The sequence below is a fragment of the Macrobrachium nipponense genome, chromosome 34, assembly GCF_015104395.2.
Source record: "Macrobrachium nipponense isolate FS-2020 chromosome 34, ASM1510439v2, whole genome shotgun sequence".
Classification (NCBI taxonomy): domain Eukaryota; kingdom Metazoa; phylum Arthropoda; class Malacostraca; order Decapoda; family Palaemonidae; genus Macrobrachium; species Macrobrachium nipponense.
The window spans coordinates 17,861,646-17,889,145 of NC_061095.1; the positions used below are offsets into that span (position 1 = coordinate 17,861,646).

General features: G+C 36.2%; 1 protein-coding gene and 1 long non-coding RNA gene across 7 annotated transcripts in view; one reads left to right on the top strand and one right to left on the bottom strand.

Annotated features, from left to right (window-relative positions):
- Positions 1 to 8: 8 nt before the first annotated feature.
- Positions 9 to 27,500, bottom strand: part of LOC135207945 (calcium/calmodulin-dependent protein kinase kinase 1-like) — a 382,666-nt gene continuing 355,174 nt past the window's right edge. For 4 of the 6 annotated variants that reach the window (XM_064239924.1, XM_064239928.1, XM_064239929.1 and 1 more), the window contains 9 exons: positions 25,071 to 25,124; positions 24,774 to 24,825; positions 20,824 to 20,925; positions 15,528 to 15,692; positions 14,277 to 14,387; positions 13,899 to 14,098; positions 11,167 to 11,382; positions 7,639 to 7,901; positions 9 to 2,243 (listed from right to left, as the gene is read on the bottom strand). In XM_064239924.1, the coding sequence (XP_064095994.1) occupies positions 2,165 to 2,243; positions 7,639 to 7,901; positions 11,167 to 11,382; positions 13,899 to 14,098; positions 14,277 to 14,387; positions 15,528 to 15,692; positions 20,824 to 20,925; positions 24,774 to 24,825; positions 25,071 to 25,124 (1,242 nt within the window). In that variant the 3' untranslated portion in view covers positions 9 to 2,164. The remainder of the gene's footprint in view (positions 2,244 to 7,638; positions 7,902 to 11,166; positions 11,383 to 13,898; positions 14,099 to 14,276; positions 14,388 to 15,527; positions 15,693 to 20,823; positions 20,926 to 24,773; positions 24,826 to 25,070; positions 25,125 to 27,500) is intronic. The other 2 variants (XM_064239925.1, XM_064239927.1) reach the window with 2 other exon arrangements.
- On the top strand, positions 2,138 to 7,548 carry LOC135207947 (uncharacterized). Its single transcript, XR_010313087.1, has 2 exons — positions 2,138 to 2,270; positions 7,505 to 7,548. It is a non-coding gene; the product is annotated as an uncharacterized LOC135207947 (long non-coding RNA).

The window sequence follows — 27,500 nt, forward strand, 5'->3', positions numbered from 1 at the left end:
GAGCCCAGGTATTCTTGAACTTTTTTGGCAGAACACAACAAAATCATTTGCTGTAAGCCCTCAGCACTTAATCCAGGCACAAACAACATGTAAAATACATTGGAATTCCTCAAATTTTGGCAAAGCATCATCATTTACATTTCTAATTTGGAAAGGTTATACAAAGTAATGTCCTTTTCTAAAACTCTAAATTTGCTGGATTTTCTGTAGTTTTTTAAATAAAAATAAACTAAGGGAAATGTCACTAAAAGTTTTAAAGTATCTTTAAAACAGTAAAGTCTAATAAATACAGTTTTGTGCTTGAACAAAAAAATGCTTTGACAATTCAAATCAAGATTTAAAAAATATTAGATTACTCATTTTGTATGATGTATTTTGTGAAACTGATCTTGAATTATCTCAAAACATAGACTTTGTAATAAAAAAGTTTTTGCTAGAGTATGCTTAATTAAGATAAATTACGCTTATACCTAAACTAGTGAAGATAAAATGTTAAAGCATACATGTCAAAACTGCTGCTAAGTTCAGTTCCCTGAAGCTAAACCAAGTCCTTTAATTATAAAGCTGCATCATTCATATACATTGCTTATATCCCAACTATGCATAAAATTCCTGTTTAATGAACATTGGAAAGCATTTTTTGCCCTTCCACAGAAAAAAAAAATCATGTCTAGCCATCCGGATTACATCTTCACAACCACTGAGAACAGAAATAGCAGTACAGTGTACTAAGTAAATGCCTCAACAATATGAAAAAGTTAAGCAACAAACCGTGAACTATCATTATGCAATAATAATTTGGATGACTTGTGAATATTAAAATATATATTCATGATTACACCATTACTTGCCAAATAACAAACAATTGGGAAGCTCATTTAATTCATTTGTACTGCTGCATCATTCTGACATACAAGTGCTACGTATTCCATACAGGTTCAGCATGTAAATTTTGTACTAAAATTGCCATCAGCGTATAAAGAACAATGGACCTTGCAACAGCTAGTCGTATTCTAATTACCTGTAAACCAATATGAATCTTTCCCTACTGCTGGTAGAAACGAAACTGTAAAAATTTCTACTGAATGACATGTTATTTTCCTATTGGTTTCCTGAGTAAAACTGTATGACAGTTACCAATATAATTACTTCATGAGGCTTTTTCCCTAACTAGAACCACACTCCATAATTTTCTTAACCTGCTAGATGGAAATAACCAAAATTTGAGGAAATCTAATACATTTTGAAATAGATTTTTTCAAACAATTTCAATAACAACCATGTCATACCCATAATATAGAGAACATTAACTTGGATGATTATAAGTAGAATTACCCAAGAGCAACATTATAATTAGTGTGTAAATAGTTAATGATTCAACAAATTCATAGGAAGCATAGTGATTGAATATGCTTCTGTGTTTTAAAATACAGTACAATACATTTATAAAGTTTATAAATATATTAAGGATATCATATAAAAACACAAATATCACTGCTTGAAAACACCCCTAGAATAACTTTTAACACAACTTCACTCCCCCAAAAGATTGTCAAATATTTATTAGCAACAGAACATCACAGAAGTGGAGGTTACAAGGTAAGCCAAAAATCCAAACTAAGCCAACGTCGTAGCACCACCATGTAGAATTTGGCAAGCTATACATGAAGTTGTTGGTTTACTGTAATACTTTTCTGATGTCAAGTGCCTGAGTTGCTCAAATTTAGCAGATCTGGGTAGTCACATGCACAATTTATGGAGAAAAAAATTGGGCAACAAAAGTAGCCAATTGAAAGGTTGTTTTTCACTAAAATTTCTTTATTTGTATTAGTATTTTTAAAGAATATACTTTTTTAACATTTAAAAATTTACAAATTTGTCATTATTATATTCAAATCCGAGTCCTGAATTTTATGCTCTCAAATTCTTAAAATTTATGTAACTTTGAGCATAATTTTTCAATGAAAAATGTCAGTTGTCATGTATAGCCTTATCTACAACCTAATCCCAACCCTCTGAAATTAATTTTAGGTTTTGTCTCACATGAAAGCCTGGCAAACAGCAGTACCAGTGCATCTGGTAAACTTTCTTCATTAATAGGTTTGCACCGCCTGCTCTCATTATTGCATCACTGTCTGCACCACACCTCCCTTGGCCCATCACATCATCTACCTTCAGGGCTCATTTCCGGACTAACCTCCAGTTCATCTACTGCTGGGAGTGAAGTATCGAGCGACCTCTTCCTATTATAGAGAAAAAAATGCAAACAAGTGAGATAATGTTGCAGATAACTATGATTCAATCTTTCCACTTCTTTTTTTATTAATTTTTAACGATTACCAGGCTAGAATTAAGTTAATTATAACAGTATTTCAAAGGTCTATTGAATCATTTTAGCTAGTATAATGCTGTTCACTTACAGATAATTACTGTAACTTCACCTATCAAGGTAATAAATTCATCAAGTAATGAGGGAAAAGAACTGGAAAGATCTAAATTTTCTTATATGTGAATTCATTCCAATATAGTCATATGCACACATATATTGTATATAAAAGCAAAACAAAACCTGGAGTATCTTGCAGCTAGGAAAACTCAATTTAACAACACACAGGGGTTCAGGTTACAACAAAAATGTTATCAGTAATTCTAACCATGCTATTCCAGGTGTTCTCAATAAATTTGTATTTCATTCCTTCAAAATCATTTGTGCCTACTGAGAATGCAAACCTTCAGCTTTTACTGAGTATCATTGGTAAAAGCTGGTCCAGTCGTTGAAGTTTGGTAACAAAGTAGGTAGTTAGCTATCATAAGTCAAGCAGGCCACTCTGGAGAGGCCTCTTCAAATGGTCACTGAGCTCATTTGCTTCCTCCATGGTGCATCTTGGGGTTCCCCTCAAAGTCTACACCATCTTTAAGGTTGCCTTGGTCCCCACTTGAATGGGTTGTTTTAGAGGAAGATTCTCAGATCTCTGGATCAGAGAATTCTCTGCCCTCCAAGTCACTCTGCCATGCTTTTACCCTATATGCCTATGTCATGACGGTAGAAATAATGTATCCCAGGTGATGCAAAGACTTTCTGCCTACAGATGGACCCTAGATTCCACATCAATCTGTGGAGTGATGAAAAACTTTGGTGCAGAGGTGATCTCTTTCTCCTCTTCTGAAGCATGACCATTGGAATTGATTGCCATGGCTTTTTTCAAAGTTGCATTGTGACTGGCCTTTTGGCTGAACACAATGGCAGACTTCTCTTTGTCTGTCCAAGGTCTCCAGAGGAGGAGGAGGAGGAGGAGGCAGTTCCAAATGTTTTTGTTGGGAGATAGGACACTGACCTACTTCTCCAACCAGTATGCAAACATATAAGCTGACCTAGTCCTGAAAAGGCACAAAATTGTTTATGGCCCCTTTTCAAGATGGGGGAAGTCTCATTACTCTTCCCGCCAAAGGGGTTAGTAGGACTGTCAGTGCTTCCCATGCTGTACACTCTAGGCATTACTTAAGGTTCTTTGTAGTGTGCCTTTGTCCCCTAGCTGCAACCTCTGTCATCCCTTTTACTGTACCTCTTTTCATATTCTTTTTCTTTGTCTCACTTACCACCCTCTCCTAACAACTGATTCATAGTGCGAGTAGGTGGTGAAGAAATAGAGAGGTGATGTTCAGGACTCCATTATCCAAGTGGTTTCCGCTAAGGCACTGCAGCCAACCTTCATAGGTGGCTAAGCCATTGACGTAAGGCCTGAAGAAAAGCAAGACCTCATCCAAGGTCTGCTTGGGTTCCCAGCATTTTTCTTCCTTGGGAAAAGGTCAATTCTTTCACTAGGCAAGGGTTACAAGAAGGGAGGAAGAAGCTCAATTCGGAAATTCTGCTTTCGCATTACTGTAAGGAGAGAGGCTTATCACACCATTGGGTGATGTGGCGACAGCAACAATGGCAGTGCCCAGTGTCTCTCCTTTGGGATTGTTACAGACCAACCATAAATCTCTCTCCTCAAATGAATTTGCTCAGCAAACTCCCTCCATGATGGGAATCCCATGTTCTTTACTGGCCTTTATCAGAGGGGCCAACAACCGTAGCTATCTGGAGGATGCAATATCCAATTACCCATCCATCAGGGGTCTTTGAAGTACTACTTTTGTGTTCAATGGGACAGTCTATTAGTTCCAAGCACCATACTTAGGTCCATCAACTGCTCCACAGGCGTGTAGGCCAGGAGTACATGAGCCACCCTGTGGTGGCGTCGGTGTAGCTTCCCATAGGTTTCCATTGTTTATAAGTTGTGGCGGGGATCAGCGACAGCTCGCCACAGATGCTTGTGTGCTCGACATAGCTTATAAACAATGGAAACCTATGGTGGCCTTACGCTGGTTTTGGGTTAGGTCCATTCTTTCAGGATCCATCTGTTTTGGTATCTTGATGATTGGCTGGCACTGGTGGCCTCAGACATTCACTTCCATCAAGATCAACCTCTTTCCTTTTGCTGTGTAAGGATTGCGATAAGCTTGGAGAGGTCTGATCTCATACTCAAACAGCAGACGAAGTACCTTGGCATGTTGATTGACAGTGGTGGAGAGAGTCGATCCTGCAAGTACTTCGATAAGCAGATTTAATAAGGCATCATTACATTTCCTGTCCCAACAGGAATGATCAGCAGTTATGGAAAATCATTCTCACTCTTGGCCATGAGTTATCTATGGAGAAACTTGTGCCCTATGGGGTTATTCACCTGCATTTGCTTCAGTGACTCCTGAAGCAACAGTGGTTATTCCTTTTTGGTCCTCAAATAGTCCTCATCTTTTGAACATGGAAGTTAGGGAGGATCTTGCCTGATGGTTGAATGGCAGGAACCTGTTACCCCACCAGAAGTGCTCGTATTCTCAGAGTGGCTTGTTCATCTCACATGTGGAATTCATAGGTTTCTCACATTTGCATCAATATTACCAAGATTGACACAGTACTTCTGTCATAGCAAGGCTTTCAATATTAGTTGATGCAACACTTTGCCATGCTTATGAGGTGTAACGCAGCCATACCATCATATGTGAACTAACAAGTTTGATGGCTCAGGGGCGCCAATGAACTGCATTCTGGTACTTCCTGCCATGCTCAACACAGGACATATAAGGTGGTAAACCCCCCTTGAACAAAATTTATATTGCATCCTCAAGAATATGATCTAGACTATGTGCTGTGTATGGAATCGACTCATTCAACATTGTAAGTGGCTTATCATTACTGATTTGTACGTCAAAACTTTAAATACTGGAATTATACAATATGATTATGGGTGAAAAGCCTCTTGTCAGCAAAAGCACATGAAATCACTGTGTGTAGGCTTTCAAAAAGCAGCTTTAAAGGTATGATACAAAGCTCAAAATTAATTAAAGCTGCAGGTGAACTTAATCATTATAGTGCTTTCATATTTAATTTAATATTTGATATCAAAGTGCAAAAAAAGCTAAAAATTACTTCTATATACTATTGTATTGTAGATGCATGGTGAGCTAACCCAAGTAAAACTGCAAGTAAAGTTTTAGCTCTCTCAAATATGGTTTTTGAAAATTATGAATTCAGAATATTTTTAAGTAATGGATTCAGAAACATTTTTGGCCAATAAGTGAATTTTATATTTTGGAGGGCAGATTAGTTTGTTCTGTTTTTTCTTTGACCTCACTACAGTGGCCCCCCATATCCTTAAGGAATGCGTACCAGGCCCCCCCCCCCCCCCACATTTAGTTTAGCCATGACAAGGTGGAACCACTAAAAATGCTGAAAACAGTCTATTTTGGTAGGTAAAACTCCAGAAAACCCCACTAAAAATTCATATGACTTGTTTTTTTAATATTTTTATCACAAAAAGTACATTTTATGATGAAACTGATAAAAAAAAAGAATTTCTGGATATTTCTTATAGAAAAATACTGGGAATAGGTGAATTTCCTGCGAATAATGGGTAGATGGTCCAGAGAGGAATCCGGAGAACATGAATACAGGGGACCCACTGTATACATATCTTGTACCATAAAAGAAATTAATTACTGTTAATAATTTACATGCTTGCTGCTGTATGCTGAGAAGTATCAATTGCAAAGATTACCTCCATGGAAAAGTTGGTAACCCTAATTTTGTATTGTACAATTCTTAAGATATTTTAACTAAATTAACAGCAAATGATCTGTCTTACACTCACAGCTTACACAGAAATAGTATTGTCTAATAGAAAATACTTGAATCACATATTTTAGACATAATGTGTCCCAGTCTCTTACAAGTCATATTCATCCACCATTATTTTCATATTTATGTTGATTATGATGTTACAAGGTACTAAATATGTTAAAAACTAGTCTCACCAAACCATTGTATCATGATGAACTTAGATCATATCATTTATGCATTTTTAGTCCATATCTTAGAGGCTGTATAGAAGTTCTGACTTGACAAGTACCATAATAAATGTTTAAGGTCAAATATTACGATTTACTTAGGATAATTACCTCAATTCAAGAGCTATCCAAAAGCAAACCACCAAGAGATGATTTTTTATTTATTTACTTTTGTTGCATTATTTTGTTGCATTGTCCACTTTTCAAGTGTTTCTCTTTTCCATACAGCAGCAGGTAACTTACATTCATGGAAAGAAACTTTGGTAACTGGTAATACAAAATAATTTTAAAAAAAGCATCTGCACCTCCTTGGGGTAACTGAATCTTTAGTTTTTAGGTTACACAAAAAACAAATGTATACAAATCAAAACAAGCACAGCACTTACCTGGATAAAAACAAGCACACTGAAGGTTATATGAATATACTGTAAAATACTTTTATTTCTAAGTATAGCTGAACATACAAGAAACTGGTAAAAGAATAGTGTGTATATATGTATTTTGGAAATTACCCTTTAAATCCCAGTTGTGTAATTTATGTATATTTTAGGGACAGTCAAACTGTGTTGTGACAATTCACTCTGTGACAATCTTCACTGATTTACATTAAAGATTAAAAACACTGAATGTATGAGACACTCATTCAAGATAAGTTTTCCTTTTCTCCAGGATGTGGTAGTATTCGTGAAAATGTCAGATCATTCGTGTATCTTACTTTTTTAAGAACTTAAGCAGGTCTACAAATAACCCTAACACATTTTGAATTTTTCCATAAGAAGATTCTTTTAACGCCAAGCAAAACGTAACTTGAAAAACCTTAGGTTCAAAGTGAAGGTATCTGATATGTTGCAACAGATTATTATTTTTATTCTTTAGAATATGATAGTGATAAGCATTTGTCCCACCAAATGGAAACAAAACCTACTTTTCATTGGAATATGACACATGTAACTTAACACCTGTTGTTAATATGTCTGTGCCTAAAAATATATTATAATTTAATATACAAGTAAAAACTGAAAAAAGTTTCCCATTTGCTGTAAAGTCTGTTGACAATTTCCCAATTACATTAGAGGTAACATCAAAATCCTTTTACTAGTTTCATACATAACATAAGGTAAGGCAAGACATGAGACTTATGATGATGCTTGGTCAGTACTACACCATGGACAATAAAGGCGTGCAGTGCAGGGCGCAGAGTGGAGGAGAGATGTGAGCTGCCGATACCACCACCACCACCACAACCCATACCTGTCCAAGTAGAACTCATACGAACCAGGCGCCGAGTGAGACCGTCCGGCTCGTGCAAACTGCTCCTTGACGAATACATTCATTTTGAATGGATTCTGGAAGCTGTGTTTCTTGAGCATACATTTAATAAGAATAAGCGTCTCCAACTTTGGAATGGAACGGACACAACTCTGTACTTCTTCGTCTGTAACCTCAATCAAAACACAATTTTCTTCTTCGCTTGGTAAGGGATACTGAGTACCCGCAGTAACCCATGGATGTTCCTACAAGACAAATATGGCAAATGAATTCCAGATAGAAAAAAAAGCATCACTTAAATGTTTTTAGTGTACTATCAGTTAAAAAGATATTTTAATACTGTAAGTACTTAAATTTAAATTATGTAGATCTATGAAAAAAATTTAATCTACCATAACTTTGCCCTGCCTCAGAATAAAAAAATCTAATCCTTCTGTAGTAATAATTCTCTTGAAAACACCTGCACTGTACTGTAATTACTAAACTTTATAATGTTAATGAGATGTTACCATAATAAATGACTAGGATCTTGATAAGAAAACAAGGTTCTGAGTTAGAATAATAAAAAGATGATCTCTTAAAATTCTAATATCAACAAGATATTTTTTGTAATATAATATGTATATCCTATGATGTAAGCTGTAGTTGGATGAAACAATACTGTACTGAATAGTTTAAGAATAATAGTCTTTTAAATCAAGGCTTTTATAACAGCAAATTATGTTTAAAAACTTTGGTTACTTAATTTCTTTAATTTAACCATCTTTAAATTGATCAAAAATAAAGTTTGCATTGAAATACTGTATACTATGCTCCCAGATACACAATCTTTAAGTAATTTATATTTTTCCTAAGCTTACAATCCAGAGCCTTTTATGTAGGAGTATTCCTCATTGTGAGCTAGAATTGGTGATATGTAAGAGAACCGCCACCCTGCCATCATCAAGCACTTTTTCCATCAGCATCAATGACTAAGAGGAGTGCTTGAAGTGGGATTATGGAAAATACAAATTACAGAATAAATTTGTGATTTTCTCCAGTGGGAATACAAACCATCTTTCAAAAGGAGAGTAACTCCTTTGGTGGGAAGGCAGTCGCTCACCTGACTGGCAAGTTGAATCTCCACCTGAAAATGTCATGCTCCCTGTCACAATAGTGAGCCGTGTAGCTATACAGTTTTGAACCAATATGTGATCTGGCATAGGGATGCCAGATTGATAGGGCTCTAGCCCTGAGTAACCAGGTGTGGCGGGATCACAAGCTAAAGAAAAGTGGCAAATCCTCCCCACATTAACCTAATCACTCCAGCTGCCAAACACACCCTCAGTCACACTTTCTTCTTTACACAACAAAATACACGCAGGACAATTGACCTACACCTATACACAGAACAAAAAAAGCACAAACACATGTACTCATCCAACTCCAGATATTCTGGGCTGTCCGCCGGTCGAGGTCACAGAAATACCAACAACAACAACCAAAAACCACCACCCACAACCCAATAACACAACAACCAAGGACTACAACCCAACAACCACCATGGGACACAACCACAAAACAACAACCAACAAAGGAACACAACCACAACCTCACACATAGCAACAAAACACAACAACAGACCACTGCACAAACAACACAAAAAATCACAACAGCACAGGCACAACAACTCCAAGCAAAAACACTAACTTAACAACACCAAATAACAACAAAAACACACAACTCGGCTGAATATCACTGCCTTCTCCAAAATGTCTGTCACCAGCTCTCACCAAAGACTGACTAAAAACTGCCTCCAAAACACAGAACTCTAACAGCTAACTCCAGCTACACCAGCAGACAACCCAGAACTCACCAACAGCCAATTCAATCACTAACTATCCACACAGCAATTACACCCTCTCTCTCTCTCTCTCTCTCTCTCTCTCTCTCTCTAGGACGTTGTCAAATGAAACTTCCATAACTCCTCCACACAGGTATAGCACTTATGACAGGAACTAAATATAGTACCTCCTTAAATTAAAATGGAACAGCAAAGGGAAACCCCATGCCTGGTCCAGGAAGTACTCAGCTTGGCTGCTACCTTGCAGAGGAAAGAGAAGGAACTGGGCACTCAACCTTTCAACCTGAAGCTGTGTACCCTTGAAGTACCTTTAGTGAGATGCCTTTTTGTCCAATAGGGGCATAGATGACTATACATAACCTGTTCAGCAGCTACCACAGGTCCTAAGGAAAAAGTATCAAGGGCTTTTTGGCAACATCCCTCTGGTAAAATAAGGTAAAAGTGGTCTGGTATCTCATAACCACCTGTCCTTGTTGCTTGTGAGAGTGAAATGCCAAGAGACAGTCCAGACCCTGTCCTCTTTGCCTGAGGAGTCATAAGCTCATAAGCCAAGTAAATAATAATTTGTGTGAAGGTAACATATCTGTTCCTTTAAGTTCCTTAACAGCGTCTTTTGTGAACCGATATAGTTTTGAATTAATGTAGGCAATGCAGATTGTATTATACATGTATATATTAAAATTAAGTACATAATACAAATAAGCCCATGAATTACATAGCCAAGACTCATAGAGTCTTAGCTGTGCCTGGGGAATTTAAAAATTCTACAGAATAACCACTGGTTCCATGCAACCTAAAAACACCATACAAAAATACAGCGCAAGGTTAAAGAAGTCACATAGCTGAGTGAAAAAGCCACAAAAGATTTACATAGCTGAGTGAAAAAGCCACAAAAGGAGATTAATAAAAAAAAAAAAAAAAAGTACATGTCAAAAGCAATAAAACTGGAGCCAAAAGGATGGTACTGTGAACCTCAAGTGATATCTCACTGTGCAGCACAGCACAAGACACAGTTAACGATAATCTTCTACTTGGCAATGCAGAGGATATAAGAGAATGTCATCTAAAGGCTAGATGTCCTTAATTAGACCTCTAAAATGGGAAAAAATATAAAACGAACAAAATGCAAAAACTATTAAAAGGAAAAAAAACTTGAAATTTGCATTAGATTTTCACAAAGCTATTTCAAGAATGGTAACTAAATTTGATCACTCCAAGTATTTAACCTGTTAAATACAGAACAAAACTGGATTAGACAGTTATACTGTGGTGCCTATCTTGCTACAAACTTCTTATATCTGCTTGATAGGTTTGTTTAACTGTCGTAAATATTTAAACATATTTCCCTCTGTAATCAAGAATTAACAACAGAAACCAAGTGCTGGACACTCATTAAAACCTTCTATTATCAAACACTGTAATTAAAACTTGTGGATAGGAGAGAGTATAGAGTTGAATCTGCAATTATGAACAAGTTGTGGACTAATAACAAATTATTCTGATAAAGAACTGCTGTATACATGACAAAGCAAGAAATCAAAATAAGGGTTTTATTGCCACTTAAAACTTAAGGTTGCATAATAGTATTCTGAACATTTTTAAATACATATAGTACACTTAAAAGCATAAATGATTAATAAATACATAAATTGCGGGTGAATACGAACCTTAATATCTGGCAGTGTTATCCTTTGGTTTGGGTTCTTCTCTAACATTAACGATATAAGATCCTTTAAATCACCAGAGACAAACGGTGCTGGTGGGAAAGTGAGAGGGGAGCTTCTAATTTTATCGTAGAGAACAACTATATTTTCATCACGAAATGGGAGCTTGCCATAGACAAAAGCATACAAGGTTACTCCTAAAGCCCAAATGTCAGCTGCCTGTTGGAAAGAAATTATAGCAGTTTATGTAATTTATTTTTGTTAAAAACATTACACAGTATTAATGAAAAATTTTATATTTATAGTTTTTATATTAAAAACTATATTAATGAGGGATTTTATATTTATAGTATATTTTAAAGAACTAACTAATGAAAAGAAATTTCTTATGCAATGTAAATGTTACAGAACGCCGCCTCAATTTTAACTAGGAACATTATACTCCATACCAATAGCCTAGCTAAACTACACAGTATACAGTACACTCAAATGTGCTTCATTCTTATTTGCATTTCTGCAATGTGTTTCTCAATTACTTGAAGAGTAAGTAATATATGAATAAAAACTAACAACATAATTTCTGGTAGAAGCATCTTAAACAAAGATTAAAAAAAAATTATTGTATAAGGAACAAGTCATGGTCTCTGATAATTGCCAATGACATAAATTTAAAATATACATTCTCGCAGACTACATGAAGATATTTAATATGACTCTAACTCACAGAAAGCAAGAGATCAGTCCCTTGGATGAAGTAAGCTTTCATGAAACAAGTAAAAGGACAATTTTAGATGATAGATGTATAAGTGAAAGTCAATAAAGTCAGAAAGGTAAGGCACTGCCTGGTGGCTAAGGAAACTAACAAACATAGGAACCATAAAATACAGGTCATCTTTCAAACGAAAATTTTTCCAAAAGACATTTTGTTTCAAAAATCCAAACCGTAGCCATGAGCTTCAGTTTTGACTGGCCAACCAAATCTATACTTAGTGTACAAAATATGTCACTCACCTATCTCATTCATTATGAGGCCTTACTTTCAAAAACTGATGTGTGTACTCAACTGTAGGTAAGAAGCAGGGGAACTCTCGTGTGAGGCAATGTCTTGTATTCATGATTTACATTTTTAAGCAAAATAATTTTAAATGTAAAAGACAAGCACTGGTAGGGGGGCATACAAAAACTCGTTGCAAGGATGTTTACCTTTAAAGAGCTCGGCTCTGGTGAGGAACAAGTGTCTCATCAGTCAATCCCTAATATTTCATAAGTTGCAAAAGTTAGTGGGAAAGGACAGACCCACGGAAATGCATGTTCTGCTGGATGTAACATGTGCTGCATCCATGCAACTCACCAGTAAGTTTGATATGTGCAAGAATTAACAGGGAAATTGCTCTGTTAGCAAAATATGTTGGCTTCCTGCACATGAAGGAATTACATCAAACAGAGATGGTGCTAAAGCAGACAAAGTTGCATTCACTAAGACTACATCAAATACTCCTGTTCCTATCGGTGATTTGCTATTATATCTATTACTGTCATCTTTGGTAAGTAACAGAAATTTCAGAATAATGGATCTCACAATGTCAGATAAAACCCAATGTCTGTGGTGTTCTTCATTCCTGAAAGAATGAATGCCACATTGAAGTACCGTATGTACTGTCCCATCTTCAGAATGGCCAATCTTATCTGATTCATGGGTATCTAATAGATAAACCAAAAGACCCAGTCCTTGAATGCGTGAAAAGCACTACAATCAAACATTCTTTAGGCACTGTCTAACTTTCATCCAACAACATAAGTCAAGCACCAAAAAACAAAAACGGCAGTATCTTTAACATTTCCTGGTAATCCAGTTAATCAATATAACACTGTCAATTTGGTGGTCTACTTAAATTATCTAATATTCAAAAGTCATCATGCTGAGATACCTCCTACCATGGGTAGCACATGTTACTTTTAAACCCATAATTTAATATTATTGTAAAATTAGCTTTCCTGTTATTTTTTATGTCTTCTGATGAATCTGACATTCAATTCTGCCAAAAAGGGTGGTTACCTTCCTCCTTTATCTAACAATATTGAGATTCCAAGTAGGAAACGGGGACTTTTGAAGCGGCAATAACAAAAAGTAGTGAATACATAAATGCAGGTAAATTTAACCTACCCTACTTAACCTGAGGAGTCCTGCCCTACCTGACAGGACGGTGGAAGTTACTTACCAAAATCTACCTAACCTACACTGATCTAGGGCACTGCTTATCACAGAATAACAATATTTGCTTCATACGTTGGCTATCTAACCTAACGCAGGACACTGTTAATCATAGTGACATAATTGCTTCATACCTTAGTCGTTACTTCTATCATTACATATTCCCAAAAGAAATAGTTCAGCCCACCCCTATTCCTTTAATTATGGAACACAAAATACATGAATTTATTCCATACATCATTAAAGTTGGGTATGATATACCCTATAAGATATCTGAGAAGATTAGCAGCGTAAATCCGGTGAGATATATAAGATATTTGAGTTTGGCCACATTCTAGCTGACCACATACCCTCCCATTATGTAGCCTTTGAGAAACCTTACATAAACAAACTACAACTGCACTTTTCGAACCATTCATGGCTGACAAGTGGTAGATGCTAGATACTACTTGTAAAATCAACCTTTCCTGTTTTAATTTTGGCTCTAGGCTATATGGATGAACACGGGAATAAAGAACATTACCTTTCCGGAATATTTGTGTCGTGACGTAGAAAGAGCTTCAGGAGCCATGAAAGCTGGTGTTCCTGCAGTATTGGTTAGGAAAGCGTCTTGGCCGTCAAATTCATTACAGACGCCAAAGTCTGCAATCTGAATGTGGCCGTTGTCGCCAAGCAGCAAATTCGATGGCTTGATATCTCGATGAATTATCTTTTGATAATGTACTGGAAATAGAAAGTAACTACCATTCATTCACATTCTTGACAAATTTGTTTTTTCTAGTATTAATGTGAACAGTTTAACTGTAAAGCGTAATTGAAAGCAAACGAAATGTAGTACAACTACTATTCACACTCAGTAACGGTATATGAAATGCAGAAATATAGGCTCTGGAACACTTACAATACTCCAGACCAAGTACTACGTCTCTGAAATAGACCCAAGCCTGGTCTTCTGACAAAGGCGTGTCGGTGGGCACCTCTAAGACCTCGCCCTTTTCGAGTAGCTCAAATGCTGTGAATAAAGGAAAATGATTAACTTATGGTTTCTTATTAAAATTGCCACTCTTACCCTATACTACTTAATGGCCAAGGCATCCAACCAAACAATCACATACATAATCATGCCACGTATCTGAGACTTGTAAACACTTTTGACTTTATATAGTAATATATACAGGGTGTCCATAAAGTCCCAGTACAATTACAAGTATTTATTGCTCAGAAACCATATAACACAGAGTAATGCAATTTTTAAAAAATGTTCTACATTTCCTCTAGTTTACATTCAGAGCACTCATTCTACAAAAATGCATTACTCTACGTTATATGGTTTCTGAGCAATAAATACTTGTAATGGTACTGGGACTTTATGGACACCCTGTATAGTAACCCGGTAACCCGCCTTCCATACACTGGAATATGACAACACTACTGATTTTGTGGACACGGTTTTCGACACCTATGGTTTGCATAAACAAGAATAAAAAGATTTGTTAATTTCTAAGTCGTTCATATATATATGGCCTCCACTCCCTAATTTCATAATTTTGTCTTAATTAAATATTTTATCATGCTCCACTCCCTAATTTCATAATTTTGTCTTGGTTAAATATTTTATCAAGAAACCTATTAGAAATTAAACTGATAAACGCGAACTATATCAAGAAGGAACTATTTGTTTTATGTATACATTATGCACAGTGAGGGCAAAGAGACCAGACTCCAGGCTCGCAATGTCACTCCTTGTGTAAGTAATATGAGCACGAATGGATGGATGTGATTATCGGAATCACTTTACTATGTGACCATGAAGGATGGAAAATTAAGTGAAAAAAAAAAAAAGGTAATCGTACAATAAACAACACACCCAAAGTCTGATTTCTTTTTTATAACACTGTCCTGTTACATGCTGAATCTTTTTCCAATTAATAATTAGGCTTCTTGCTTACAAAGTTTGTTCAGAAAACAATTTAATCAACATGATTAATGCAACTTCCATCACAACCACACAAGATCATAATAAAAGTATTAAAAGTTAACCGACAATTTACGATAACTAATGTACGAAAAAATATATGAAATACATCAGTATTTCTATCCTCGAGCCGAATCAAAGGCGAGTAAAAACAGTCACGAAAGCGGATTAACGAACCCATGTAGAAGTTGTCTTCGTCAGGATCGTTGAGAACCTCGACGAGTTTAACAACATTCGGGTGATTGAGCTTCTTCAGGATGGCGATTTCTCTGTGAACCCGATCGAGAGGGTTTTCAATGGGCCGACCTCCTGACGCTCTCTGTGGTGGCAACCGTCCTTTCACTGCAAAAAAGAAACCTATTGAGTGTATCGGTCTCACTTCCCGCTACTTAAAGAGAGCTACGAGACGCCAACATCCCATGAATGAGATGTAACATTTTGTATCGTTATACAAATAAAATTTTTATAGGAGAGAAATATTTCAAAACTTGACAATGCAAACATCTGCAAAGTTACAGAAGTTGAATCTGGGAGATAGGAATGCCTCTGTCCTCCTGGAAATACTAGAAACAATTAATAAGGTCACCATAAATTTCCAGTTCATCTGCTGTAGGTATAGAAGTCCATTGATATAAGGTCAAGTTCTATTTGGGTATTTTCACTTTTCGCCAATATATAATCTTCAGAACAATATTCAATACCTTCCTTACCTTGATTATTTCTACGTGAAAACATTTGTACGTACAACTTGCAAAAACTAGCAATTTCTTAAAACTAAACAAACTACTGGCACAATATTATTCATACCTATCCAGCACTATATTTGGTTCAGTCGAATCTACCTAAGAAATATTAACATGAGCCTCAAGTAGGCTTAGGTTACACAGATGGTAGGGTGTGTTTTCAGACAAACAAGATTGCAAATCATTATTTTTATATCTATTACAATGAAGTTTTCATTTTACCCACTGTCATATAGAACTCTGCGCACTAAATGGAAAATATTTTTTCCACCTCGATGCAGTACTTTCTAAACAAGAAGCTGTCAATAGGAAATGAAAAATTCACAAGGATTAAAAACCACTTTACCGGTTGCGTCAAAAGTGTAAAACTCTGTCGATGAAATATTTACATCCAGAGTCCGTTAGTTTAGTCTGATCATTTATGAAACGATTCATCTTTACAATAATTGACGTCTCATTTGAAATTGGTTAATAACACAACTGGTCTAAAAACTACTGTATATATAAATCTCTGTTGATGAAATAAGCATATAAAAAAACCTAGCTTCTTATCATCTATTTCACGATTTATCTTTGTAATAACTGAAGTCTCATTTAAAACTGCTTTGTATAACAAAGCTTTGCAGCCTTACTTGAAATATATATATATATATATGTCCTCATACTAAAATTACCGCATCTCTTTTATCTTATAACAATGCAACAGTAGAAACAAATACATAAAGAAGTCTTACACATATCAAACTGATAATTACGCCTATAGCAATAACTATATAAAAATGTCTGAGTTTAGTTAATAAACGCATTGCCTTATTTACGCTGTCTAACGTAGGGCAAGATGAAGTTGATTCGTGCAAAACGGATCAATTTATAGCCTCGTTTCTTGAACCAACTTGCTTTCCTCTTTGCCCCTGAATTCTTCAAAATGTCCAACAATGTTACTATAATTTTGTTTCCATCCTTTCTTGCAGTGATCTAGCGTACTTTGGGTTAATACGTCCTTCTCGATCTTTCACAATATACAGGATATTGCAAACATAAGTAAACTAATTGATGCTCTGTCGGTCTCACAAAAAAATTGGTGATAATGTTTAAATGAATCATGAAATTTAGGCTGTAGAGCCAAAACACAGGGCTACTTTTGGTGGGGCAGCTCCATCTCAACCAGTACTCCACTCCACCCTAAACAGAAAAATGATCAGCTGTTCGAATAAGAGACGATTTCTTGAAAAAGGAACAAAAATATTTAGGGAAAAAATCTGTTTGACAGAGCAAGGTATTGTTAGGCTATGATCGGTCGAGACGATGCAGTTCTTCTGTTACATTTGTATGAATGTCCCACAGAAGCTTAAATGGGTCTTATTATTGTTTTGATTTACTTATACCTGGATAATGGTCACATGAACTATGTGCCACGCAGTCTTAATCCCCAATAACACTGGATAACATTGCTGCATATTAAAACATACACGATACAAAGGAAACAATGTACTAAACAATAAAATTGGAAGGTTAAAGAGAATACGACTTTTTTTCTTCCAAAAGTGGGATGACAATGAAAACTAGCAATGTTGAATAAGCAACAGGACAAACTACTGTAAGACAACTTCTGCATTAGACTACTTACCAGCCAACTACAGATGGAGATAATCGTGTGACATAAATATGTATATTATTTTAGTATATTACTATTACTTACAGGCAACAACTTTTAACGGATAGTTAAAGTGAAACTAACGTGCTCAAACTAACGACTGCGATTAGGCTAATAAACAAAGAACGGCAAAATCAAACCAGTTAAAAACCGTGGAAAGAATGTCAGGTGAAAAAAAGAAGTTATTATATACATAAGTCACGTGACATTTAGACAATCTCCAACATACAACGGTTCGTATGTTTATGGATACGACACAGCCAAGCTCAAACAATGAGACATGGTTATAATATGACAGTCAAGGAACGTAAAAACGTAAAATAGGCACAGAAAATGTGGCGTTGACGTGGTAGTACCACGACAGCTGATAACAGAACGACAAACTACAACTAAAGGTTCAGGTTTAAGTTTGTACCAACCATCTAAGCCCTCATGAATATTAAGCAATTGCTGAATCTAAAAGAGACAGTATCTTTCTTCTGAAGATGCCAAACTTACATCAAAGCCTTCGATATCTTCAACTCGAATAGTATGGGACAATCAAAGCTTTGGGTGGATTATAAATCCAAGCTCATTGAGTGGTTATATTCCAAGTACTTTGACCTTGAAAGAATTGGACGATTTTATAGACATGGTATCGAAATTAGAACACAAAAAGGCCCTCTTGATGGAACAAATAACAGCAACATCATGCGCACCAAAACTCGCTGGTCCAGCAACACCACTGGATGGGCTGTTTTAAATTCGACTATCAATTTCCGAGTTGAATCATAGTGTTTCTAGGGAAGTAGATTTCGTCTATTAAATAGCTCAATTATTATCATATTTATGTACAGATAACTGGACATTAAGTATATAAAACTGAAACCTGGGAAGTTTCCACCTTAAATTTATTAAACTTCTATTTTTCTCTGCATTTAAGGTTTCAAATGATGAAAAGGGAGGAAGAGAGTCTCCATGGCAACACAAAGACCACAACTGTTCCTTTTCAGTTGTTGAATAAGTTATACTTTCCTCTCTCTCTCTCAAAATCATGAATCTGCTTCGAATAACGATTGAATAACCCTACAGTTATGATGTGTAGTAGCGTTACTGTAAAAAAAAAATTTCTGAGTTTCATGTTGCCGGGAAGATTTTTGATATAATAGTTCTACTTATTCTATTACAAACATATTTCCTATACAGTGTACTATACTGTATACATTATACGGAGACTATCTTTTAGACGATTTTATACGCATTTCAGAAAGATCGGAATATAAAATATCACGCTTGAAAGTATTTTATCCTGTAAAATATCGAATTTCTCTTAAATGAGACGCTTGGCACTACGCGTACAGGATTACTGGACAATACGAGAGTTCTCGCATGAAGATAAAACCGCGTTAAATTGTAATCACAGTAACGATGTTGACTAAACGAATGATCTCGCAACAATATTTAATTCATAACTGGTGTGTAATTGTCTAAATTAAATTCATGTACACCAGAGGAGTCTATTTCATTTGCTGAAAGTAAACATGACGTTCTGTTTCACAGAACTGGTCATATTACCTTGACTGCATAAACAAGCGCTATATGTTTTTGTAGTTCCAGAGAAATTTGTTTCTGGCGATTAGAAATTAATTTCTCGATATAATGTGGTTCGGATACCACAATAAGCTGTAGGTCCAGTTGCTAGGTAACCAACTGGATTCCTAGCCACGTATAAATATCTAATCCTTCAGGTCATCCCTAAGACAGCTGTTAATCGACTCGGTGGTCTGGTTAAACTAAGATAGACTTAACGTTTAGATGTCTTGGTAAATATACAAGGAAGATAACACCATGTACTGTTGAAAGGGACCTGTTGGGTAATTATTAAAAAAAATCGCTTAAAATATCAAGTGTACATACCTAAACATTTGGAGCATTCTGTGACTGACACAACCACACAAATAACCTGTTTTTAATTTACTGTAATATCAATCGTACTGCTGTTCAATATTTCGTCTCATCTAATTAGTCACTTGACATTTACATTCAAAGGAATTGCAAATTTAATTGGATAAAGTTACTAACGAGTTACTTAATTCTACTCACGGCAAATACCTTTAAAAACGTTTTTGGGGACAAAACAACACACATACTGTGGTTTTATATAACCCTGTACAAAAAATACAGAATAATAACAAAATAACTACCAACAGGCGTCGCATACCATCATCCTTCCTGAATAATTAAGAAATTGGCATAAATTCATATTAAGTTTTGTCGAGGTGGCGTGTCACTTGAAACCATTTGCAAATTAGGGGGAAAAACACACACACACATTGCTCATTAAAATTTCAAGTGTAGCTCACTGCTACTATATCAGGTGCTCACCTACTGAATAAAAAATAAACTGCACCAGAAAGAATAAAGAATCATCCACTACACACGACTTGCAATGTCTACTACACTCCAGCTCGTGTATGTCATAGTTTTGGTATACATCTTTGTCAAAGCATGTATACATAAATACAATAAATATACATATCTAATGAAAACAGATATACATGAGTATGACCATAATAAAAGTACCATGGTAAAATCCAACGTCAAATACATTACATCACCTTTAATGTCTATAAAACAGTTATTATTAAAGTTATATTCATTGCCTCTAAAGTTATATATACTAAGGGTCATGTCTTATCTTACAACAACTATAAATACGTCTACAAGCAACACGTGAAATCAGGCAGAACATCCATTCTGGAGCTCCCCCGACGTCTTTTAAGATGTATAAAAAAAACTCGCTACATCAGCTGCTGCTGGAGAGACAAAAAGCTGTCGCGGTGAGTGTGGTGTCTTTTGTCGCGTGTGCACGGGCCAGCCATTGGTGTGCACAACTGCCAAGGGGGGGATGGGGGACATACATAGCAGGGGGATCAGATCTGTACTGTGGAAGAAGGAAGGGGTTAAAGGAAGGAAGGCAAATCTTGGTAAGTTAGGAGTTTGTGCCAAGCAGGACCAAACGAACTAGAGAAGAAGGAGGAGGAGGAGGCTGATGCACAAACACACTCACTCACTCACACACAAACGCGAGACTTACCTCGATACGTGGGAGGGGAGAAGCTGGCCTGTCTGAAGTTCGGGCTGAGCGACCTGACGTGTTGGGAAGCCTCGGATTCAGCCCCGATGGTCCAGGCACGGCCTGCCCCCGCCATGCACAACGCCAACACACCAGCACAACGACACCAACAGAAAAAATGACAAAAATAACGATAAAAATGGGAGAGGGGAAGGTTCAGAGACTCCTCATGCTTGGATGCGGCCAATAGTTATCGTCGTCACCCCTTGGGTTGGTTGGAGGACGTCGCGAGCACCGATTCAAGAAATAAATAAGTTGCTTGCAGTAGCAGTTCTTAGAAACTGCTTGCTTGCTTTCACTGCAATGTCTTGCAGCAGCAGTTCTTAGAAACTGCTTGCTTGCTTTCACTGCAATGTCTTGCAGCAGCAATTTTAAAAAAACTGCTTGCTTGCTTTCAGTGCAATGTCTTGCAGCAGCGGTTCTTAAAAATTGCTTGCTTGCTTGCTTCCATTACAATTTCTTGCAGCAAAAATTCTTAAAAACTGCTTGCTTGCTTTCATTGCAATGTCTTGCAGCAGCAGTTCTTAAAAACTTGCTTGCTTTGCTTTGTAATTCTCTGAAGCAATACCTTGTAGTAGTTCTTACAGAAAACCAATGACCTGCTTTTGCAACGCCCCCACTCACCCAGGGCACGATTCATATTGGCACGGGGGAGGTAGCGAAAGTATCAAAAGTGAGGGGAATGATAGCACATAAGCGTGGTAAAAAAACAGATTGGGGGGAGGGGGAGGGGGAGGGGTAAGATTGTGAAACTGAAACATGCACATAAACAATATCTTCGCCTCTCACACTCGTCCTTCCATCACAATAAAGTAAGAAGATGACATCTATGTCGTTTTTTTTTTTCTTTTGACACGGGCGATACAATCGTAAAACTGATATGTTTATTCGTACGAAAATGTTTAAAAAGGGAGGTTTTAATGTCGTGTAACTGTTTTATTATTCGACAACGTTACTCAAAATATTATTCTAGTATCTCTACAGTTCAATCCAAGAAGTAAATCAGACTGGATAAATGATCCAAGTGTATCTAAAATTCATATAAATTTATGAAATATTCACGTAACTCTTCTGCTGTCAATTGTTTGATCAAGTTATGAGTGGTTGTGAAATTTGAATCAAATACCAGCAGACATACAATGAAAAATTTTTGTCATTTACTGACACGATTATGGTAACATGACAATAGGCATTCTCAGCTCAGAATTCCTCGTTTGTTACTCGTAAATACAGCGATGACAAACTAAAGAAATAAAGTCGAGAAATATAAAATTTTGCAGTACAACAAGGGAGCTAAATCGATTGGAATTTTGTAAGTAAAATTCAGCAAAATTCCTGAATACGAGTTCACAAACCACGTAGGAAAATTCATCAGATCACCAGCAATTTTATTGGTCTCTTGGAATAGAACCCAAAGCTTGACCCTCTCCCTTCTTTTTCCGATTAGATAAGCAGATTGGGTTGCCTGCTCCATCGGCCTCTAATAACAAACTAAACGCTGTGATGGAAAGAGCGGTGAAGGAGGTAAATAAATAAATAAAAACAAGTGCAAAAGGGGGAGGTGTCGTGGGGACAACCTGATTGCCTGTCGTGACTGAGGGGCTAACTTCCTCGTCCTTCTAAACTGAACCTGAATTAAAAACGTTAAAGTTGCAATTCTACAGTTGTTTCACAACAGACAATTCAAGAAACCTTTCTTAGACTTTTCATGTACAAGGAAATGGCTAACAGGCATGAGTATATAATTTTTTTTTTTAAGAAGGTGTTTTGGCCATTCTGGGTTAATGCAGACATACCTTTCTCGTTCATGACTTATGACAAATTTGCAAACTGGTTACGTGAGTATACAATATGTACACAATATACAACAAAAAATCTGTACCCAAACTACTGTTACTAAATATACTGCGTGACTATGCTCTGTTCATCTAGCTATTTAGTGAATATTTTAGAATATACGCTTCAGTTTCTCTTCGACTTCAATCGAGGAGTGTCAAAACCTTACAAATACTGTGGGGAGTTATTCTCATGTGTAATAATTATCCAATTCCAGCTACATTATCACTACAATAAAAAAAAATCAATATATTGTTAATTTCGTATACTGGAATTGCTACACGATTAAGTGCTCACGGATTTCTTATTTTAAAATTATTACATTCTAACTATGCCTTTATTAAGATTTTCTTACTAGTGACGTTTGTTAACTTCTCAATACAATTACCCAAATTACTGAGGATTTCATTAACAAAAACTTTTAAAACGTGTGAACCAACTCCTAAGTCCTACTTAATTAATTTTGTTCAAGTATGAATAACCGAAACACTACTAAACATCTGAGATGTACATGGGCATAAGTTACAATGATAATGTTTTTTTTAATCCTTCTATCTGAATTACTGATTTGTTTTAATAACAACTACCTCCATTATGGTAAACCTATCCGTTAAATTAGTTTTTAGTTTCCAACATATCCCTTTGTTAACATCTCAAATGGTTAGGCTTCTGTATGCATTCCCAAAGATACGTTCTACTGATTTATTATCTAGCTTTCTCCCGCCCCCACCCCCCCTTCCCCATCGCTCCCCCATTTAAATAATAATTTAGCATATTCTATAATGTCTTAGGTCATACACTATACTATTTCTCTTATAATTATTCCTACATGATTGTATTATGGCACTCATTCTAACCCAATGATTACCCACTATTATTCAGTCTCTGGACGGCTGTTAACCTTGCCATCCAAAATAATTAACTTTTTTTTTAAGTTTTTATTGGAACCCAGTAAAAGCAACCTTGACAATGCATTAGGTTCTGAACATTCATCCTCCACTATATTACCTGGTGTTTACTGTACACCTAACGCCATCATTGCTAATATTTCTACTGGATGAGGTACTTCGAATTTTAATATTTCCCCACTGAACTAGCTTTCAGTTTCCATCCATTCCACCATAAATAATATTTCCACCAAATTAACAACTTTGTAGTTGCCAACCTCGCCTATTAACAAACTAACCGTTGATTACTTTATGCAATTTCAACTCACCCATTCACTAAACTCCTTTTTTCATGGCATCAATTAGTTTCTACAAATTTAACTCGCTGTCACTGTTTATAACTTTTCCAATCAATTAGTTGACAGATTTCACATCAAGTTATAAACGTGACTGATTATGTTTCTAGTTTTCATTCTAAAATACTGTTAACATCTCGCTACATAGAAAAACTCTACGCGACTATATCTAGTCAAGATGCTCCGACCTCACATTCTTAGTAAACATTCAAATAAATAATTCTACAAGACTGCACCACACAAAATCCTAAAACGAATCATCAGTTACTAATCTACTGCGTATTTCTCAATCCCTAATCTAAACCACTGCTATATCTTTGATGTACAAACGATGACTACATGTATCTATTGTTAATGGAGCAGGTTAACACAAGTATGAGTCAGACGTATCAAAATGCTATGTACACCTAAGGGAAGAACAGTCTAACTGATCTAGGATCTAGACGACAGCGAGATTTGACAGTTCACAGCTGATTATATCTACTCTTACCTTCTCGGACAGATAAAACACCATTACCAAACAAGAGGGTTATTTGTTCAACCTTCCAGGTAAGCAGAAAATAGGTTACAGGGTATAAAAAAAAAAAAAGGTAGGAACAACATCGCCAAGTAAAGCTCTTTTTCACGCACGTGCCCAAACAACAACGAGGTCTGTTCACCGCTGAGTCACAACAGCTAAAAGAAGCTACGGTGTTCAATATATATATAACGAAATCAAACAACAAGGCCGTGAGTAGGTATAGAGAGAGAGAGAGAGACAGCCAAGATGAAAAACGACATCAAATCGCGGCAAAAAAATGGAAAAAGGAAACCCGATACAAGTCCCACTCACCGAAGCAACCGTGTTTCTTCATCAGCTTCTTTTTGGAGAGGATCTTCATGGCCTGCAATGGGATGGGATAATGGAGTTAATGGAGTCCAGTTTAACGATAAAAATTTACAATTCACAAAATATATTATCCTCGAGATATCTCAAAGGGGTGGGGAATTTCACATGGCAATTTAGTGAACATCAGAACAACACATTCTACATTCTTCACTATCAGTATCAGACAGTAAATAAAAATAAAATAAAGTAAAATAAAATACAAATAAAAAAAATGTTTTACATTTTGAATTAATTACTTACATAGTGAGTATCATCTTCCTCATTGTACGCCAACTTGACGATGCCATAGGACCCCTGAAGATTAAAGAAAATGATAGTTAAAATGTATAGAAAATAAATTTTAAATGTTTGTAACCTTTAAACAACACAATACTTCATAACAGGAGACAATCATATGTTAAAATAGATAGAAAATAAATTTTAAATGTTTGTAACCTATAAACAACACAATACTTCTAAACAGGAAACAATCATATGTTAAAATATATAGAAAATAAATTTTAAATGTTTGTAACCTATAAACAACACAATCATACTATAATGGGCATAATGTCTGTCTGTCTGTCTGTCATTCAATCACGGCCAAACGGCTGGTCAGATGGGCATGAAACTTGGCAGGGTTATGGTGGGGACCCCTGAGATGGTTTGTAATGGGGTTTCATCCAACCTACCCCCCTCCTTTGTAGGGGGTGGGGGTGAGAAGGGATTCCCTGAAACGGAGCTGTTTCTGGCCGTAAAACGAGGTTGGTTATTCCCGTAGACTTAGTTACTTTACAATTTTTCATACATAATTTCTGTACAACTTTCCCGGAGAAAGTCGCGAATATTTCAGCTCGGACACAATAGAAGATGAAAATTATCATCAATCTCCGCAAGATTTTTTGAATAACTTAAATCCATTGGGACTGCCAGTGCACAAAATAACGTTGAAGAAGTACTGTCCGGTAATGTTGCTTCGGAATTTTGATCCTGCCAATGGACATTGCAACAGAATGAGGTACACCGTTATGGAGCTAAACTCCCACGTCATCGAAGCAGTGATAGCAACGGGCCCTCACACCGTCAAACGTCTGTTCATCCCCCGGATTCCTCTGATGCCTTCGGACAACCAGTTTCCGTTCCAGTTACGGCGCAGGCAGTTTTCCATCAACCTGGCCTTCTCATTCACTGCAAACAAGTCGCAGGGCCAGACTTTGGATCGTGTTGGTGTGTTTCTGCAGTCACCCATGTTCAAGCATGGCCAACTGTATGTGGCGATGAGCAGAGCAACTGACTCTGCCAACTTAAAGTTAAGTTGTGGACAAACTGATAATATTGTGTACAAAGAGGTTCTGTAGTAGATATGTATAAAAATCGCCCTTATTTTAATATTGCTGAACAAATAGTACATATAAATTTTTCACTTCTGCACCCGTATTTTATCACCCATCGTAGATGGGTCAGTTTGCTAGTACTTCTAAACAGGAAACAATCATATTAGTTAAAATAAATAGAAAGTAAATTGTAAATGTCTGTAATCTATAAACAACACAATTCTTCTATACAGGAAACAGCACAGATGAGGCTTCCAATAAATTCCTAAAAATGAATAGGCACTTTTAGCGAGGGTACAGAATTTGTCACTACAGTTAGGAGTACTAGGTTTTTGTATAAAATATTGTGGCTTCCTATGTAACTATCCAACAGATTTTCCTCCAGTCGTTTTCAAATTTAATTTGGAAGCTCGATCAGCAATAGAACAAAACAGATAATGAAATTTTTATTGATGTTCGATTAATGCAACAAATGCTCTCAATACCAATTCTAACTTCTCCCTAATATATGATTGCATTTTTGTTTACAAGGTGTATACTTATAACGTATCAACCACTGTATATCATACAATAAGATGAGAGAGAGAGAGAGAGAGAGAGAGAGAGAGAGAGAGAGAGAGAGAGAGAGAGAGAGAGAGAGAGAGAGAGAGAATAAAATCCAATATTTCACAGCTAACCCCTGAGTACACAACGCAAACAGAAGACGTAAACACGAATAATAACCAACATCTAAAGGTCAGTATCCATTTACTCAGTGAGTCAACTCCAAACAAAGAACACAACACTTTGTTTACATCCAATCCATGACCACGAGTTTAATAATATCTGAACAAAATGAAATGATTCAGCTCTTACAAATATACATCGTTTCTTTGTAGGTAAAGGATGACAGTTCCATCCTAACCTTACCTTTGTTGCGTGAATAAAACACATGTCAATAACAATCATTCAGTTGATAGCAAGTTAGGCGCTTAAAGAAGATAGTATCTTGTAAAAGAAAACCTTTACACGTGTAGTTTGTATTTTGTAAAGGAAAACTCAATATGTGCGGTTAATCTGGAATTGACGGAGCTTCTACTTAACATAGCATCAAAAGTAGTATTCTACCTTAAAACTGTCAACAAATTTAGGTTACTTATATATAAGAGACACATTTCCTAGTATTAAGAAAAGAGAAGGGCTTCTGAATATCTCGAAACACTGATGAAAAATCATAAGTTAAAAAATTTGACAAGGAAAACTCAGCCTCAACCCACTACAAATTTAAGTGTAAAACAGCTACTACCACTGCCGTTGCTACTGCTACTTATACCACATTTCTCTATCAAGGTTTTTTTTTTCTTTTTTTTTTTTAAAC